The sequence below is a fragment of the Ammospiza nelsoni genome, chromosome 15 (genome assembly GCF_027579445.1).
Source record: "Ammospiza nelsoni isolate bAmmNel1 chromosome 15, bAmmNel1.pri, whole genome shotgun sequence".
Classification (NCBI taxonomy): domain Eukaryota; kingdom Metazoa; phylum Chordata; class Aves; order Passeriformes; family Passerellidae; genus Ammospiza; species Ammospiza nelsoni.
In genome coordinates this window covers 4,058,011-4,073,295 of record NC_080647.1, presented here as the reverse complement: position 1 = coordinate 4,073,295, position 15,285 = coordinate 4,058,011, and the positions used below count along the sequence as shown (strand labels likewise).

Below are 15,285 nucleotides of genomic sequence, written 5' to 3'. Positions count from 1 at the left end.
GGCATCTGTGAAAAACAGGGCTTGATCTTGCAGAACTTAACCTTTCATGTTACTTCATTTTCTTTTGTTCCTTTACTCTTCCATCAGGGCCAGCGAGCCAAGTGCTAAAATCCTGTTTCTGACCAGGGTTACTGTGACTTGTGGGCACAATTGCTCCCTGCAGCCTCACAGATGGCAGTTTCCCGACAGCCTCTTTTCAGAGGGCTTCCTGCACGGCCAGAATTCTCTAAAGAGGAATTGGGAGGATGGATTCTATGGGAAGCCTTTGTTCCATTAAATTATGGTGTCTTTCCTATTTTCTTGGAATGAACAGAAGCACATTCATGCCACTACACAGAAAGACACCTTAAAAAACACACTTGGAGCTGTAAAAACTCACAGGTGAGCTGGCTCTGCCCAAGAGGGGGACTGAGGACAGCCTGTTGGGAGGATCCTCCTGAGTGGCTGCTCTTAGGCAGAGGAATTGTCAGAATTCACACTGACAATGGATGAGCTGCAGCACAGCCTGGAAAACCTCTGGCCAAAAGACAGAACTTAAAGGTTCCTCACTATGTCCAGGAATTGGAATTTTTAATGTGTATTTTGTATGGAAAAGGATTGCACTGACTGATGCTGGATTCAAGTAAGTTTCAATTAATGGAAAATATCAACAAACTCAGGATTCCTGGCTAATTTCATGCACTGAAGTGACCACAGTGTGTTCAATCAACATTCATTATTACAATAGCAAAGAAAATTGGTGTCTGAAATCCTATCACTCTAAGCAAAACAATTTAAAAAAAATGTTCAGTTTTCTTTGATTCTATTGATCATATAAAATAGACCACCATCTAAAATAGAACACAGATCAATTTTAAAAGTTTAAACTATATTGTACATTTACATTTTAGGGAAAAATATTTACATTGCAAAGTATCTGTTAAACCTTGCTTGATTCTATATTCATAGATCTTGTGGGAAAAAATAGGGAAGATCTTGTCATATTTAAAATAATGGAATCAAATTGTAAGACATCCCCTTAGAAAAAATTCTGAAGAAATACTTTCAGTTTACAGTGCTCCTCAATGCAAAATACTCTAAAATTCATAATACTAATGAAAGATATCAGTGATGGTTTCCCAGGGTGCTGACAGGTTTTAATATTATAAATATGGGCTAGGAGAATTTTTAAAAACTCAAACTACAGGATGGTTATGCATTAAATAATTATGATCACAGGTGTTCCAACCTGTACTTTCAATTCATGGCCTGATCATCCTTATGCCTCCACAAGTCACTGGTAATTCCATCAGAAAGTCAATGCAGTTACAGAATATAAAACCAGGTTTATGTAAGATTACATTTTTTTCTGGGTTATCAATGTTTGTCACATCAACTTTGATATGAAAGGAGGAAAAAAGGGAAGATAAAGTCAATAATGTCTCCTGAAGATGAAGAGAGACACTTCTTTAACGTGGCTTTATCCAAAAGCTCAGAGAACATACTGAGACACATTCATTGGTCAAGTTAAAAACAAAAGCTGCTCTTAAATATTTGATTCTGATCTCAGTCTGAGTTGCTTTGACTGAGATTCAGACAGACTCAATTCTGCTGTGGATTCTGCAGCTCAGGCTTTGTGACAGGCTAAAATAGCAGAGTGAGTCCCCACTGAGACCTTTCCCTCCACTTCCTATAAAGAACTATGGACTATCCTGGAGCTAATTTCATTAAATACTTTTATTGACAAAAAAAAAAAAATTAGGTTCATTATATTTTCTTCAACCTCCATCAGAGCTGTGAAAAGGGTGACCCAAGAGTTGGCAGAGTGGCAGGAAGGCCTCAGACCCAACTCCTTGGGGAGTTGAAAAATAGATGAGAATTCTGAAGGAGAAGCTTTTGAAAGTTCTGTGTGAACTCAGGAGGTTGTGCAGATCTGGCCTGAAGTTCCCTACACCCATCTCCTGTTCTCTCCAGACTGTCCTAATTCCCTGTACATCCCAGACCTCTTATTTAGGTGGGATTTTTATTCCTCTAAGGGAGTGTGAGCTAAAACGTCCTGGACTTCATCAGCTGCAAGCAGCATCCCAAATGAAAGTATTTATCTATATTTTAATTTGCTTTCTAAGTGAAATTCAAACCTTCCCTGGCATGTGGTTCAGGGATCAAAGGGTCAAAATGGCATTTACTACATCAACCTGTTTGGACCAGTTCCATTGATTTTACTCAGAACTCAAGACTGATTTCAGGAGGAGCTGGCAGCACAGATTGATATCACTTTATGGATTTCAGAAGAAATGTAGTGTTTGAAAAGACAGTATCATAAAATTGATGTTCAATGCAAAATACCCATTGATCCCCATTTGTGTCAATAAGATTTCTATAATTTGAAGATAGTAAGACACTGAAATGTTTAGTAGTACCTAAGGTAAAAATACCACTCACTTCCATGGAAACTGAAGCAGGCCCACATTATGAATACTAAAATATTATCTGTGTAATGAAATATTTAAATCTTTATTATTTCATCACTGATTTAGATACTAGAAAAAATCAAAGTATCTATAGTATTTTAAAATATGGTGATTTCTTAATATTTACTCTTATGCTTATAAAAGATCTGGACTCCTCAATGATGTAAATCAATTATCCCTGTGTGTGTGAAATGCTGTAACAAGATCAATGAGACCTGAACACAAGGAGGCATCTTAGGATAACAGCTGCAGATGCACACATTGTGTGGCAAAACCCAAGCAGAGGAACTCACCCTGCTCACCCCGATGGTTCTCCCTCCCCCCAGAAAATCCCTGCCACTGCTCTGCCCAACTGTAAATGCACGAAAGGAAAACCAAATGAGAGCAGCAGCAGTCAGGAGATCAGCACAGGCAGAGTACAATAAATGGTCATTCTTAGAGGTAAAAGGAATGCTTTGCATTCAGTTCGGGGATTTATTTTAGATGGGACTTAATGGTCAGACTCTGCTTACAACCAAAAGCTGTACAGCTAATGGCTCTGTGGAAAACTGCAAGGACGGATCTCCACTCCCTAAAATACATATTGGTTTTAAAGATGAGCTCAAGATGATTACTTTCACAATATTAATAATTCTGCCAATTGGATTTCCACAAAGTAGATTCAATAAAATACTGGAAATATTTAGTCAATAAATCAATCACACTTCCACTCAGTCTGAATAGCCATAAATTGTTTTCTCATTGATAGAATTCTGTTTATAAAAACCTATTTTCAAGGAAACGACTCCTAAGGTTTTTATTGGGAAATGTTTTGCAGTTAAAACAGAAATGAGAATTAATGGAAGGGTCACGTGAGCCTTATATGTATAAATAAAAAAAAATCCCAGAAACTTTTTTTTTGCTACTTGAAGTAGAGTACAACATCCATGTTTAAAAATACCAAAAGAATGTAAAGAAAATTAAATACCTTCTTATCCCACTAGATGGTGGTGCCTTCAGATTAGGGCTGAGATGCTCAGACAGACAGTGCAGGAAAACTTTTGCTTTCTTTAACTGACGTGCAAATGTGGAGAGATGAGGTTAATCTTGTTCCTCTGGGAACAGTAACAAGCATCTGGGTCTGATGACTTGCTGAATGTATTGAAGTACATGAGCTGTGTCCACAGAGCTTTGCTATGAAGTGAGTTTTAACTTCAATGCACATCTAATAGTATTAAGTTTTCTTCCTGCAGAAGAAAAGGTGCAAACAATATTGAACCTTAAGGATGATGGTATCTTGTGTAAAATAGACTTGTTCCACTGAGGTTCTGGTCCTTTTGCTGCCCTCTCTCCTCAATCAAAATCCAGATTAATGTGGGGCATCATTAGCAAATTGTATTCATGGATTTCACAGGAATGAGCTTAAAAGTACCACTCACATGTTTGTATGACAAATGTGCTGCTGGCTTTCAGAAAAGGTATTTACACATCTGTTAGACAGAAAGTGATAGTGCCAAACGTGGCAGGTCACATCTCTTCAGTGATAACACAAGTGACATTTTGATGCATGGGAAAAGTGGACGGGACCTTGTTGGAGAGTGTGTTTGTGCTTTAGTTATCTCAGGCTCTGCAGTGAATGGTCACATCCTTCATGCCTCACATAGAGCTGGAGCTCAGGGCAGGTTCTGTGAACTGCAGGACTTCTCTCAAGGGCTGTGTCTGTCAGGGCTGGCCCAAGAGGAGCCCCCAAGTCACGTTCAGTGCATGGAGGGAGCCCTGAGGTGCTGTCTCAGCTGGGCTGGAGCAGGCTGGAGCTCACAGAGTATGAAATGTGTGACCCTGCAGTGAGCAGCCACCAGTCCTGCCCACACAGGCTCTCTAAACCAGCCAGAGCTCCCTGGGCCAGCCATGGGGACAAACTGCTGGGTGCACACACTTGGTCCAGAGACCACCCACCCAAATCTGTGCAAAGTAGTCAGTGATCAGTCAGAAGCAATGTGTGAGACTTGCACTGGAAAGAGTAAAATAAGTCTGAACTGTTTTCATTTTGCTTAAATATCATGATGCCCATTGGCAGTATGAAAATTACAAGATTAAAATTAGAAACTGCTTTGTAGATGAAGAACTCTAGTCAGGTAGGCTCTGATGTTAGGTTTTCCAATTTACTTTTTAAAAATGGTGTGAGGTACAGAAAAGTTAAGGATGTGTATGTCTAGGAAAAGACAGCATTAATGAAGAACTCCAGACTTCTTTTGTCATCTGTAACTGTTGTTGTTCAGTGGGTTTTACTCCTGTCACCCAAGTGGTCACCCCATCTGTGACACTGGAGTCATTTAGAAACCAGGCCTCCTTCTGGCACAGTTCACTTTGTGCTTATTTGCTGTATATTCCATTTATTCTGTTCCTCCTATTCTACTCCTTCACTTTTTGCTTCTCGTGTTTGCAACATCTCCTCAATTTCCTGTTTCTGTTGCAGGTAACACAATGAACAGCAGCACAAAGCTAAGATATGTCACATTAGTGTGACTTCCAGGAAAGATTACAGACCCATAGGCCAGACACTGCCACTTAAGAACATGACAGCCAAAAAAGGCTTAATCTGAGACTTTTTAATGAGCACTTAGCCAGGAATTCCTTTGTATATATGGAGGACTGAGGCAGAAAAATGGATACAGAAATGGATGTGGATGTCTGGATCTTCTGTAGAGCTTTAATTGTTTTGCATGTTAGAATCTTCCCATCTGTATTAGAAAGAAAGGATCTGCTCTTACTTTCTCTAGAAAGGCAGGCAGGATTTTGTGAAATCCTAAAGAAGCAAAATTCACTCCAGTCATTGTTACTTGCTGCCATTAAGGGTTGAAATGCAGCATTTGCCAAGAGTGCAAGTTCCTTCATTTGATCCCTTTGACTGTACCAGTATAACTGCCAATCACAGGAAATACCTCTAATAACTCTTCCTTTTACTTAATAAGGAATACCACATCTTTAAAACATTAGAAACAGATGTCACTGCATTACTTCACTGCTGATGTATGTAATAGAAATGACACACTAATTAATTTAATGCAGTATAAATGTACTGATTATTTATCATGGCTGACAATAAAATTATGAAAACATTCAATTACAATCAGTGGTAATTCATTATTTATTGATTCTGCGTTATGCACACATTAATACAATACATTTAATCACCTAAGAGAAGGGATCATTTTTCTATTGATACTTAGACATTTAGATTCATCAGTTTTATGTAAAACCCTTGATGTTGAGGTGGGAAGTTTTAATCCACAATTCCAAAAAAACCTCAGCTGAAATGTCAGAACTAAATTGAATACAAGTGTCAAGTACGAGTCTAGAAAAATGTGGGCACAAAGAATGACACACTAATTTCAGTCTCTTCTTTCTCTCACGTCAGTGGCCTACATTTGTTAATATAATTGTGGGTACTCTTTCTCAAGGAATCCAAGGCATTAAACACTAACCCAGCAGAAAGCTAACAGTGTTTTTTCTTCCTTTCCAAGCTGTTACTCAGAAGTGGCACCATCAGGGCTTTGCATGCTCAGGATATAAGCTCAGAGCTCACTTAGGGCAGGTTACCAGCTTTCCACTGGGCCCTGAGAAATTTCAGGACAAGGAGAAGGGTTTGTCACTTGTACTCCAGCTGGGTTGGAATTCAGAAAAAGAGGTGTTTCATTTCGTTATGATTAGGGTGCATTGCAAATGCAACTTTTGGTTATCTTTTATCTTTCAATTTGGACCCGCAGTTACCTCTGACCCTTGTAAATCTATGTTCACATTTATTCCCTCCCACTTTAGGGACAATCCAAGTTCTTTACTAAAAAGTAGCATTTTTTCCTACTACTCACACTTGACATACCTCTATGAAGTCCATGGAAAAAAAAAATTTATATTAAGAAAAATCACATTGTGATATCTATGGAATTCCTATTTTTATTGTCCTCCCTCGTGTTTGGCTACAGGAAACTGAGATGAAGCACAAATAGCACTATTGAGCTGTCTAATCTTCCCTAAACCAAATCATTATTTTTAGTTCATCCCCTACTGCTTCACATAGCTGTCATTAGTTTTCCTCAGTGTCTCCCCCCTTGTCAGGTGTGTCACCCACCATTTTCTCCCTGGACCTCATGGAGAGCAGGAGCTGTGTTCCTGCCAGCTGGCAAAAAGAGATTTCCAGAATGCTCTTGACTGGGGCTTTCCTCTCTCCTCCTGTGTTAGGGAAGACTCTTTCCCATTTCACTCCAGTGGGGCATATGCAAGGATGACAAAAACAAAAACAAACAAATGGAACCTTTACTTGACATCTTGCCATACAAACACAGCCAATTTTTGTATAGGATTAACACACAATACACCAGTATTTCTATGGCTGCCAGGGTAAGAAAACAGAGTGGTTTGCACACCAGTCAAAAAGGAAGAAAAATAATGAAACTTTACTTTTAAAGTGAATATTCTGAAATACTTATTTCAGCTATAGGGAGGCTTAGCAGTTTGTACACATTCAGATTACGTACTGCTGGACTCCATTCAAATAAACCATCTGGATACTTTATAACTGACAAGATATTACTGGATGATTGTTAGGCTTTAGCAACTTTGCCTTGTCTTTAACAAAATTACAGAGAAACAATAATATTCATGGATATAGTTGATTTGTATATGCTTAGTTGAACTGGACAGCTGCCTGGCATTAATTCTCAAACCTTGAGCATTTTGGAAGTTTCAGAGCAGTTCTTCTCTCCATGGACAGTCACCTCTCAAGGGTACTGCTTTTACTACAGCCTTTATGATTTTATATTGCTTCATGCCACTCCAGCTCGCTGGGTGTTGATGTGCAAGGCTTCCTCTGGCCTTGTGAAGATTCAGTCTTATTTAGAAATATGTTTAGCTTATGGAAGGCATTAAAGTCAAAAAGGAAAAAGAATTCTCACGGTGGATTTTGATTGTCGCATTAATCTTAAAGGGGAAAAAAAAGTCTTTAAAAGGGCAGTGTTTGAATCTGATTTATCAAATCTTTTAATAGCAGTCATGTTCAGAAAATTAACACCCAAAAGTTTCTATCTGGAGTCAGTTATTTAGTATTTCTATAACTTCTAGTATATAAATCTCTCAGATGAGTTCAGGGCTTGATTGTACTTTGCCAAAGTAAGTAGCCCCTGCCCCACAGAGCTTCCAGTCTAAGGTTTGAGCCTAAAAAGATGCATGAACTAGTTCAGAAAATATGAGAATTCTTACTGAAAGGTATTAATTTAAACTAAATTGTATAAAAACTCTGCCTTGGTTTCAGGCAGTGAGGTTAGAGACCTGAAACCAGTGGCCAGGCTTCTTAGAATACATAAAATCAATGGGGAGAAGGGGAGGTTCCTCCAGAGTGTAATTTAAGATGTTATGCTCACAAATATAGCAATTTAGTTAGCATACAGTCATCTTCTCTCATCTAAAATGGGATTACTCATAATGCAAAAAACATTAAACTTTGCAGAGAAGGTGCCTAAATAAGCAAGCCTAACAAAAGGAAAGAGAAGATGGCCCACACAGGCAATGGAATCATGGAAATAGCTGAAATGCTCTGTTGGTATTGCTTGCTTGGCATCAACTTGGAAAGTTTTGTTTATTCTTTTCTGCTTGCTTTGTTTATTGAATGACTTAGGAGAAAGCTAAAAAAATAAACAAACCAAAACAAAACCAAAAACAACAACAACAAAAAAGGAGGGGAGTGAAAAAGTTAAAGGACTAGGAAAGAAGGAAAGAAAGAATGAAAACCAGTGGCAACAAACAGGAAAGAAGCATGTTGAAACACAGGAAAAACGGGAAGAGGGTGGGAAAAGAGGTGTGATACAACACGGGGAGAGGGTGAGACGCAAATAACCAATGTAGCCAGCGTGCCCTGGGGGTGCTGGGTGTCTGATCATCCTTCGGCTCCTCTCGTTCAGGGAGAGGGGACGCAGGAGCCTTGGCAGTTCTTGTGCCACTCGCCCTGGGTGGGTGCAGGAGGCTCGGGATGTGCGGGCTGCGGGGATGTTCGCAGGCCGGGGCACTCATGGTGCGTGAGGAGCGGCCGAGCCCCTTGAAGCTGAGGCACAGCTGATGCCGCACCGAGGCTGCCGGTTTCAAACAACTGCGTGCCAGACTCCCGAGAACGGGCTTGGCCTGGTGTGAGCGACCGCAAACTTGCACATCTCTCACACCTCCCTCCGTCCTACTTGTGCCCCTCTCTGGAGGGTCTCGGCTTGCTTTAGGCCTGACTCAATGGCCATGGGCCCGCGCCCTGTGCTGGGCCGGTGCCACCGCGCTCGGTGCTCCCGCTCCGCGTTTGTCTCGGATACCAGAGAGCCTGGCACCGGTACCGCTCTCCCCGTATCTCCAGCTCCGGCGGGGCACAGGTGTTTAAACACTTACAAACGTGCCAGGGAGCCGCGACCGCTCCAACTCCCCGGGGAAGGGATGGGAAGGGAAGGGATGGGAACGGGCCCAGCGCTACCTCCCCTCCGCTCCCTTCCCCCTGAGCGCGGAGCAGCGCCCGCAGGACCGAGACCCCATCACAGCCTGGGCAGCCCCGCGGGATCCCGTCACAGCTCGGGGCGCTCTCCCAGCCCGGGGAGCGGGAGCCCCTCGCATCCCCAGCGTTCCCCCAAAACTTTGCCCCGAGTTGCGGCGCCGGGGCGCGCTGCCCTCGCTCCCTCACGCCCCCCGCCCCAGGTGCGCGGCCGGCGCTGCCCCGCCCCGCCTGTGCCCGCAGCCACTCGCGGCGGCGGCGCTGGCGGCGGGCGGGGCGCATTGGCTGGAGGGCGCCGTCACTCTCCCCCGGCGGCGCTGGGGAGGGGTCTGGGCGCTGCGTGCGGGCGGCGGGAGCGCGGCGGTCCGGCGGCACCGCACGGAGCGCAGCGCGGGGCTGAGGCAGCCGCGGGGAGCCGCGCCGGCCATGGCGGTGTCCGCGCCGCCCGTCATCGCCGCAACTTCCAGCGGCGGCGGCGCGGGGGGCTCGGCGGGTTTGTTCCGGGCGGACCCGCTGTACTCCAGCCCCGCGGAGTCCCCGCGCCTCACCAACAGCCTCGTCAACACTTTCCTCTCGGCCGGCGGCGGCGGGGCCGGCGCGGGCGGCGGCGGCGGCGGCGGCAACGAGTGTAAGATGGTCGACCTGCACGGGGTGAAGGTGGCCTCGTTCCTCGTGGAGGGGCAGGAGCTGATCTGCCTGCCGCAGGTCTTTGATCTCTTCCTCAAGCACCTGGTGGGAGGGCTGCACACGGTCTACACCAAGCTGAAGCGGCTGGATATATCGCCCGTGGTGTGCACGGTGGAGCAGGTCCGCATCCTGCGCGGGCTGGGGGCCATCCAGCCCGGCGTGAACCGCTGCAAGCTCATCACCAGGAAGGACTTCGAAACTTTGTACAACGACTGCACCAACGCGAGGTGAGCGCAGGCTCCGCTCTCGCCGCCGGCCGGCCCGCGGGGAGCGCAGCCGGGGGCGGGGGCGCGGGTCCCGGGGGAGGGGGGCATCGCGGGGCTGAGCGGGGCCGGGGAGCGGCGGTGCCGACTCGGAAAACTTTCCCTGCTTCCATCAGCCCCCTCCATGGCCGGGACCGCCGGGCAGCGGAGCGACTCCGCGCGCCGCTCTCCAAACTTTTCTCCAAGCAGGGAAAGCCGATAGTTCCCGAAAACACTCCTTAAAAAAAACCCAAGCAGAATCTCCAAAAGTTTTCTCCCGTTACATTTGTCCCGCTGGAACCCGCGGCTGTGCTCCGGCGCTGCCGCGGGCGGTGCCAGCCGGGTGCCCGGGCAGGGGCTGCGGGTCCCGCTGCCCCCGGAGGGGCCGCAGCCCCTGCCCTGCCCGGCTTCGGTCACCGAGCCCCCGGATCCCTGCTGGGTCCTGCATACTCGGGGTTATAATCCTGGTTTGTGACCTCATGGCTGCTGCCTTTAGAAATGATAATGATCTAAATAAACACAAAACCCTCTCGGGGCTCGGCAGGAGCGCTGGTGCCGTGGGGCAGGGTGTGAGGCGGGCACTCCGGAGTTCCCATTCCCCGTTCAGCAGTTGGTGAGGGACGTCTCCAGGAACATTTCCATGTCAGCGTGCTGCTGCTGCTGCTTTCTGTGGCAGCAAACTTTCTTTACCAGACGCTTCAGCGAGCTTTGGGTGCGATACCCGACCTGCGGCGTGCCCGCGTTCAGTAACTGAGGGCTTTGTGTCACTGGTTCGATCCCCCTAGCACTGAACGGGGTTTTATCTTTAATAACTTAATTTCGTGCCATGCGGGGCCTGATCCTGCCCTCGCTGCTGGAGCGGGAGCAGACCGGGAGTTATTCTTGAATGCAATGATTGCTTTGTTTCACATCACTTTGTATTACAGGTGGTAGTTTAGAGATGCATTTAATTCCTAGATCTGTTAATATGAACTATGTGCTTTTTTTCCTTCCTCCCATTCAGTTTCTGTAACCCCTTCCTTCTCCCGCTGCCTGTTTCAATGTCAGGCACCTCGATGACATCACGCCCACTGCTTTATTTAAGTGATGGGTTTGGAAGTACGGTCTGAGGCTCACATTAATTTTATTCCAATACATTAGATTAGTAAGGAGCACATTTGACATGTAAATGCTTCTGTGAAATGTTTCTGAGGCTCAACTGGTATGAATGTTGATGGTTAAAGAAAAACATCTCGTTAATTTCTGTGACCGTGCCAAAGTTTTTTATTAGGGAGATACGGGATCTGATATGATGCAGCCTGTAGATGCAGTCTAATGATTTCTGCTCTTGTACCACCAGCGTTTTAAAATCTCGAAATACTGCAGTGTTAAATGTTTGAAACTTGTATTTCCCAACTTTCCCCCCCCCCCCCCCCCCTTCTCTTTGACAAAGACTTACGGGAGTGATAGGACGAGGGAATGGGAAATGCAGGGAGCAGTGGAAGGGAAGCTGTGGGTGAGGAGCCAGGGGATGCCCCAGGAGGGGCTGAAAGGAGCCGAGAGTGGAACGGAGCCCTGGGAAAGGCTGGGGACGAGGCAGAGCTCTCAGCTCAGGCTCACACGTGTTGAATGTGCTTAAACTCTCCCCACACTGCTGTGAAAACGTATTTTTACCTGTTCAAGAATAGCAAATCCCTTTACATTTCGCTTCTTCGTGCCTCATGAAGATGCCTCTGTTTGGAAGAACCTGCTCACATCAGGTGTTTTGCATTCACGGTTTCAGGTGTAACGCATCAGGAGCGTTATCAGCAGACCTGAAACTTTGTTCAAGGATTGTAACTTAATGTTAATTGTATTCTGTCCTGCTAATTAAATGCTTAATGCCTCATTTTATTTACAGATTATTATTTCCCTTGAGCAGTCCCTACTTACTGGAGAGAATGTTGGGTAAAAATAGTTAAATATACGAGTAATCTTAATTATTTTTGTTTGCTGTGAAGTGACCTGGGAAGCACTGCAGTGCACATTATCAAACAAATCAAATGTAGTAGAGCTGTTGAAAGACATGCTCACAGTTTTTAGTTCTGTACCTTGAAAGTAAAGACTTAAAAATATGTGATCTTTTGGAAATAAAGCTCTCAACTCGGAATGCTCTACATTGCTTTTCTAGTTAATATTAAAAAAAAATTTGATAGCTATTTATATATTTATTTGAATACTGTAGAAATGCTGCAGTAAATTCAAGAGGTGCCAGTGAAAGCAATAAGAAATGCTGGGTATCATTACTTTCACTGGTAATTGACTTGTAAATGTCGGCATCTCTTACGTTAGTGTGCACTTTCAGTTATTTTTTTAATTGGGATGCAAACCGTTGATTATATATAACTGAAAAAAAGATAAATTCTATTTCTCCTGCTTACTCCGTTGCATTTTTCTAGTTGAGTTTGTGTGCAGATCTTGTAAGAGCTTCAGAGAAGCACACCCGTGGGTGAAAGTTTTTCAGTGTGTGTGTTCTGTAGCAGGAGTTACTCTGTCCAGCAGCTCTGACCTGTGTGTTTCTGTAGCACTGTTGAAATTGTCATTCACATATTTACACAATCTTCCTAATGTTTGTTTTTAGCCAGCACCGTGCACTCTTAATTTGCAAGCAAGGTTTGTGAAATGAAACTAACTGCTCGTTTCATTGCAGGTCCCACCCTCAAGTGAGTACAACATACTGACAAAATCTAGTCCTGATGGGCAATACCTTAGAATATTACTTATATTGTGGAGGATTGCTTAAATTTAGTAGTAAAGCATAACATTTAGTTAATTAAAAAAAAGGCAAACTGTTACGAGGACGTATTTTTAAAAGGAAATTTAAAACTGTCACAAGAACATGTTTATGATAATACATATGTCAGTCCTGAAAAATAGGATTATACGAGTGTGATCACAACCTCTTCCACGCAGTTCTGTATTTGATGGATGCTACTGGCCACTGAAAAAGCATAGTGTTGGTCTGGATTATTCAGTGAATGGTCAGAATACTTTCCAGAAAAGAGTATTTCAGTGCATGGCATATTTTTTATGATTTAAAGTAACCATTTAAGCTAATATTTTGCATTACTTCGGCTATTCACAAACAATAAAAGGCTTTAGAAATGAATTTAAGCAGTAAATGCAGACATTTAATTTTATGAGATAATGAGGGTCTAGTCATGTTGACTATTAAAAGCTACCCTATAGTCAGCAGTATTCTGTCTTTTATTAGGAGACTGATGTCAAGATTATAATTAAAGCAATCCAGCCATGTAGCACTGCACACAGCTTCCTGTATATTGATAGGAAATGTGGGCATCTGATTGTCCATAAACTTCTTTCTCTAAGTGGATATTTAGCCTGTATTCAGACTTGGCCAAATCTATGAATTTTGGAGGTGTTAGCGTTTTTAAATAAAGATCAGTTTTTCAGTTTCCCTCTCTTCTTGGAGAGGAGGCTCACTTCAGACACTCTGGAGAGAGATCACTGGCAAAGTGGATTCTGCTTGAGCTGGAGAAAGGAATTCTCCCACTTTCTGAGCGGTGCAGTTATGCTTTTGGAAAAATCCCTTTTTCTTTTTGGGTATCTTGAAAGTCTGTGCCTGTTTAAAACTCCTAAAATACTTGAATATTTTCATCAGATGCATATCTAATCTGGAGAACCCTTGATTAAAATTTCCCTTCTTTCTTCATAGCACTAGAGCTCCCCATTTGAAGGGTAACATGCTTTTCCTCCAAAATGGAGTATTTGTATGATTCCTGCATGTGTATATGCATAATACATATGTAATTTTCTACTGAGACTTCTACAACTGAAAAATACTGTGTTTTTGTAGCAAAGACAAAAAAGCTAAACAATTAGGTATTAATGATATTCTTGTTGCATATTCAAAAGGTCTTTGCAAGCATTTCTTCTCCTTTTTTTCTTTTCACCATTTCAACCTGCAGAACTCTTCACTGTCACTTCAAATCACACAATTCTACGAAGATAAAACAACATTTAAACTCATTTGCTTTGGGAGGAAAATTGAGCATTTGCACCCAATAAGCCTGATTGTGGAACTGCATGCAAATTGTGTTTTGATTTATCTCTTTTGCACTTTTTTCCATTTGAATTGATCTTGCATTAATTTCGCCAAGCGGCTCTGTGAGGCTGCAGATGTTGCCCTGTGTTTAATAAATCAATGAGACAGATCTGAATGAATCACTTCAGATGGATTCTCTGCTCGGTTTGATGTCTAGATGTTATTCTTAGCTTGTTATCATGACAGATGCATTAATGTTCCCATACACTGCCAGCAATGTCAAAGAGATTGAAGCTTTTAAAGTGGCGGTATCCCCTTTTCCCCCTTCTGTTGGAATAACTAAATTGCCTTTAGGAATAGGTCAAAATATAAATTTAATCTTGGCATTATTGTGGGGGAAGATGCTGAACTTGTGATCGTATTATAACGCAGGCAAATGCAGATTCTTACAGAATGATTAATTATTCCCAAATAGTGGAGATCAATATTAAAATCTAAACATAGGATAGCTCCTTAATAGAGTAACCACTTTCTCAACATTAATATTTCATTGTAATAGGAATGATACGAATAAATAATATAAGACTAGAACATGTTAAAAGTATTGCTATAAATAGAATTTCATCATGTCCAAATTGATTACAGGCTGAAGTAAGGCTTTTCTTTTTCCCTTTTTTACCTCATTAAGAATTTTCTTTTAAAGTTGACTATGTCTGGATTCAACATCTGTTAGATTTAAAATACTTGTTTATTATGTTTCTGCTACTACTCCCCATGTAGGGCCAGATATATTGGAGAAGTTGATGATCACTGTTAATTTCGGGTCAGTTTAGTCTGGTATCCATTATCTTGGACAGAACCTGTGGAACACAAACCATAAAAGGCTGGAACGTGTCTTTGTGGAAAGGTTTTAAATTCTGAGAAAAAGATAGCACAAAGTGTAAAGTACTTTGCCATGAATAATGAAGATCTGTTTCCCACGTAGGCTATGCCCAGCTTTTATTCCTTAGTGTTTACTAAACCACTCATGGTCATCTTTGTTTTTCTTTAGAGGATAAAATAGTATTTTGTGCAATCATTTTTTAAACCTTATTTCTCTCTGTGACTCTTTTATTTTCATTTTTAAAATTATCAGGAATGATCCTTTTCCTAATCTTTCCTTGACACGGAAGAACTTTGACTTTGTGTCTTTAAGGCTTCTGAGAATAAATTGGAGAAACTGGCTGTAACGGATCTAGATTTATGTTGGCATTCTTGGTATTCTTGCTCCAGTAGTTCCAATTTGATAAAGGAAACAATATATGTAATAGAAATTCACAGTTTATTCAAATGAGTTTAAGCTTTAGCATTGTTATGTTTGCCTTTCTCTCACCAATATATCAATGT

At 42.7% G+C, this 15,285-nt stretch overlaps 1 protein-coding gene across 2 annotated transcripts in view; it reads left to right on the top strand.

The window, feature by feature from the left end:
• The first annotated feature begins 9,372 nt into the window (after window positions 1–9,372).
• DACH2 (dachshund family transcription factor 2) overlaps window positions 9,373–15,285 on the top strand; it is a 236,029-nt gene continuing 230,116 nt past the window's right edge. The window contains exon 1 of one of the 2 annotated variants that reach the window (XM_059482899.1): window positions 9,373–9,860. In XM_059482899.1, the coding sequence (XP_059338882.1) occupies window positions 9,373–9,860 (488 nt within the window). The remainder of the gene's footprint in view (window positions 9,861–15,285) is intronic. The other variant, XM_059482900.1, reaches the window with a different exon arrangement.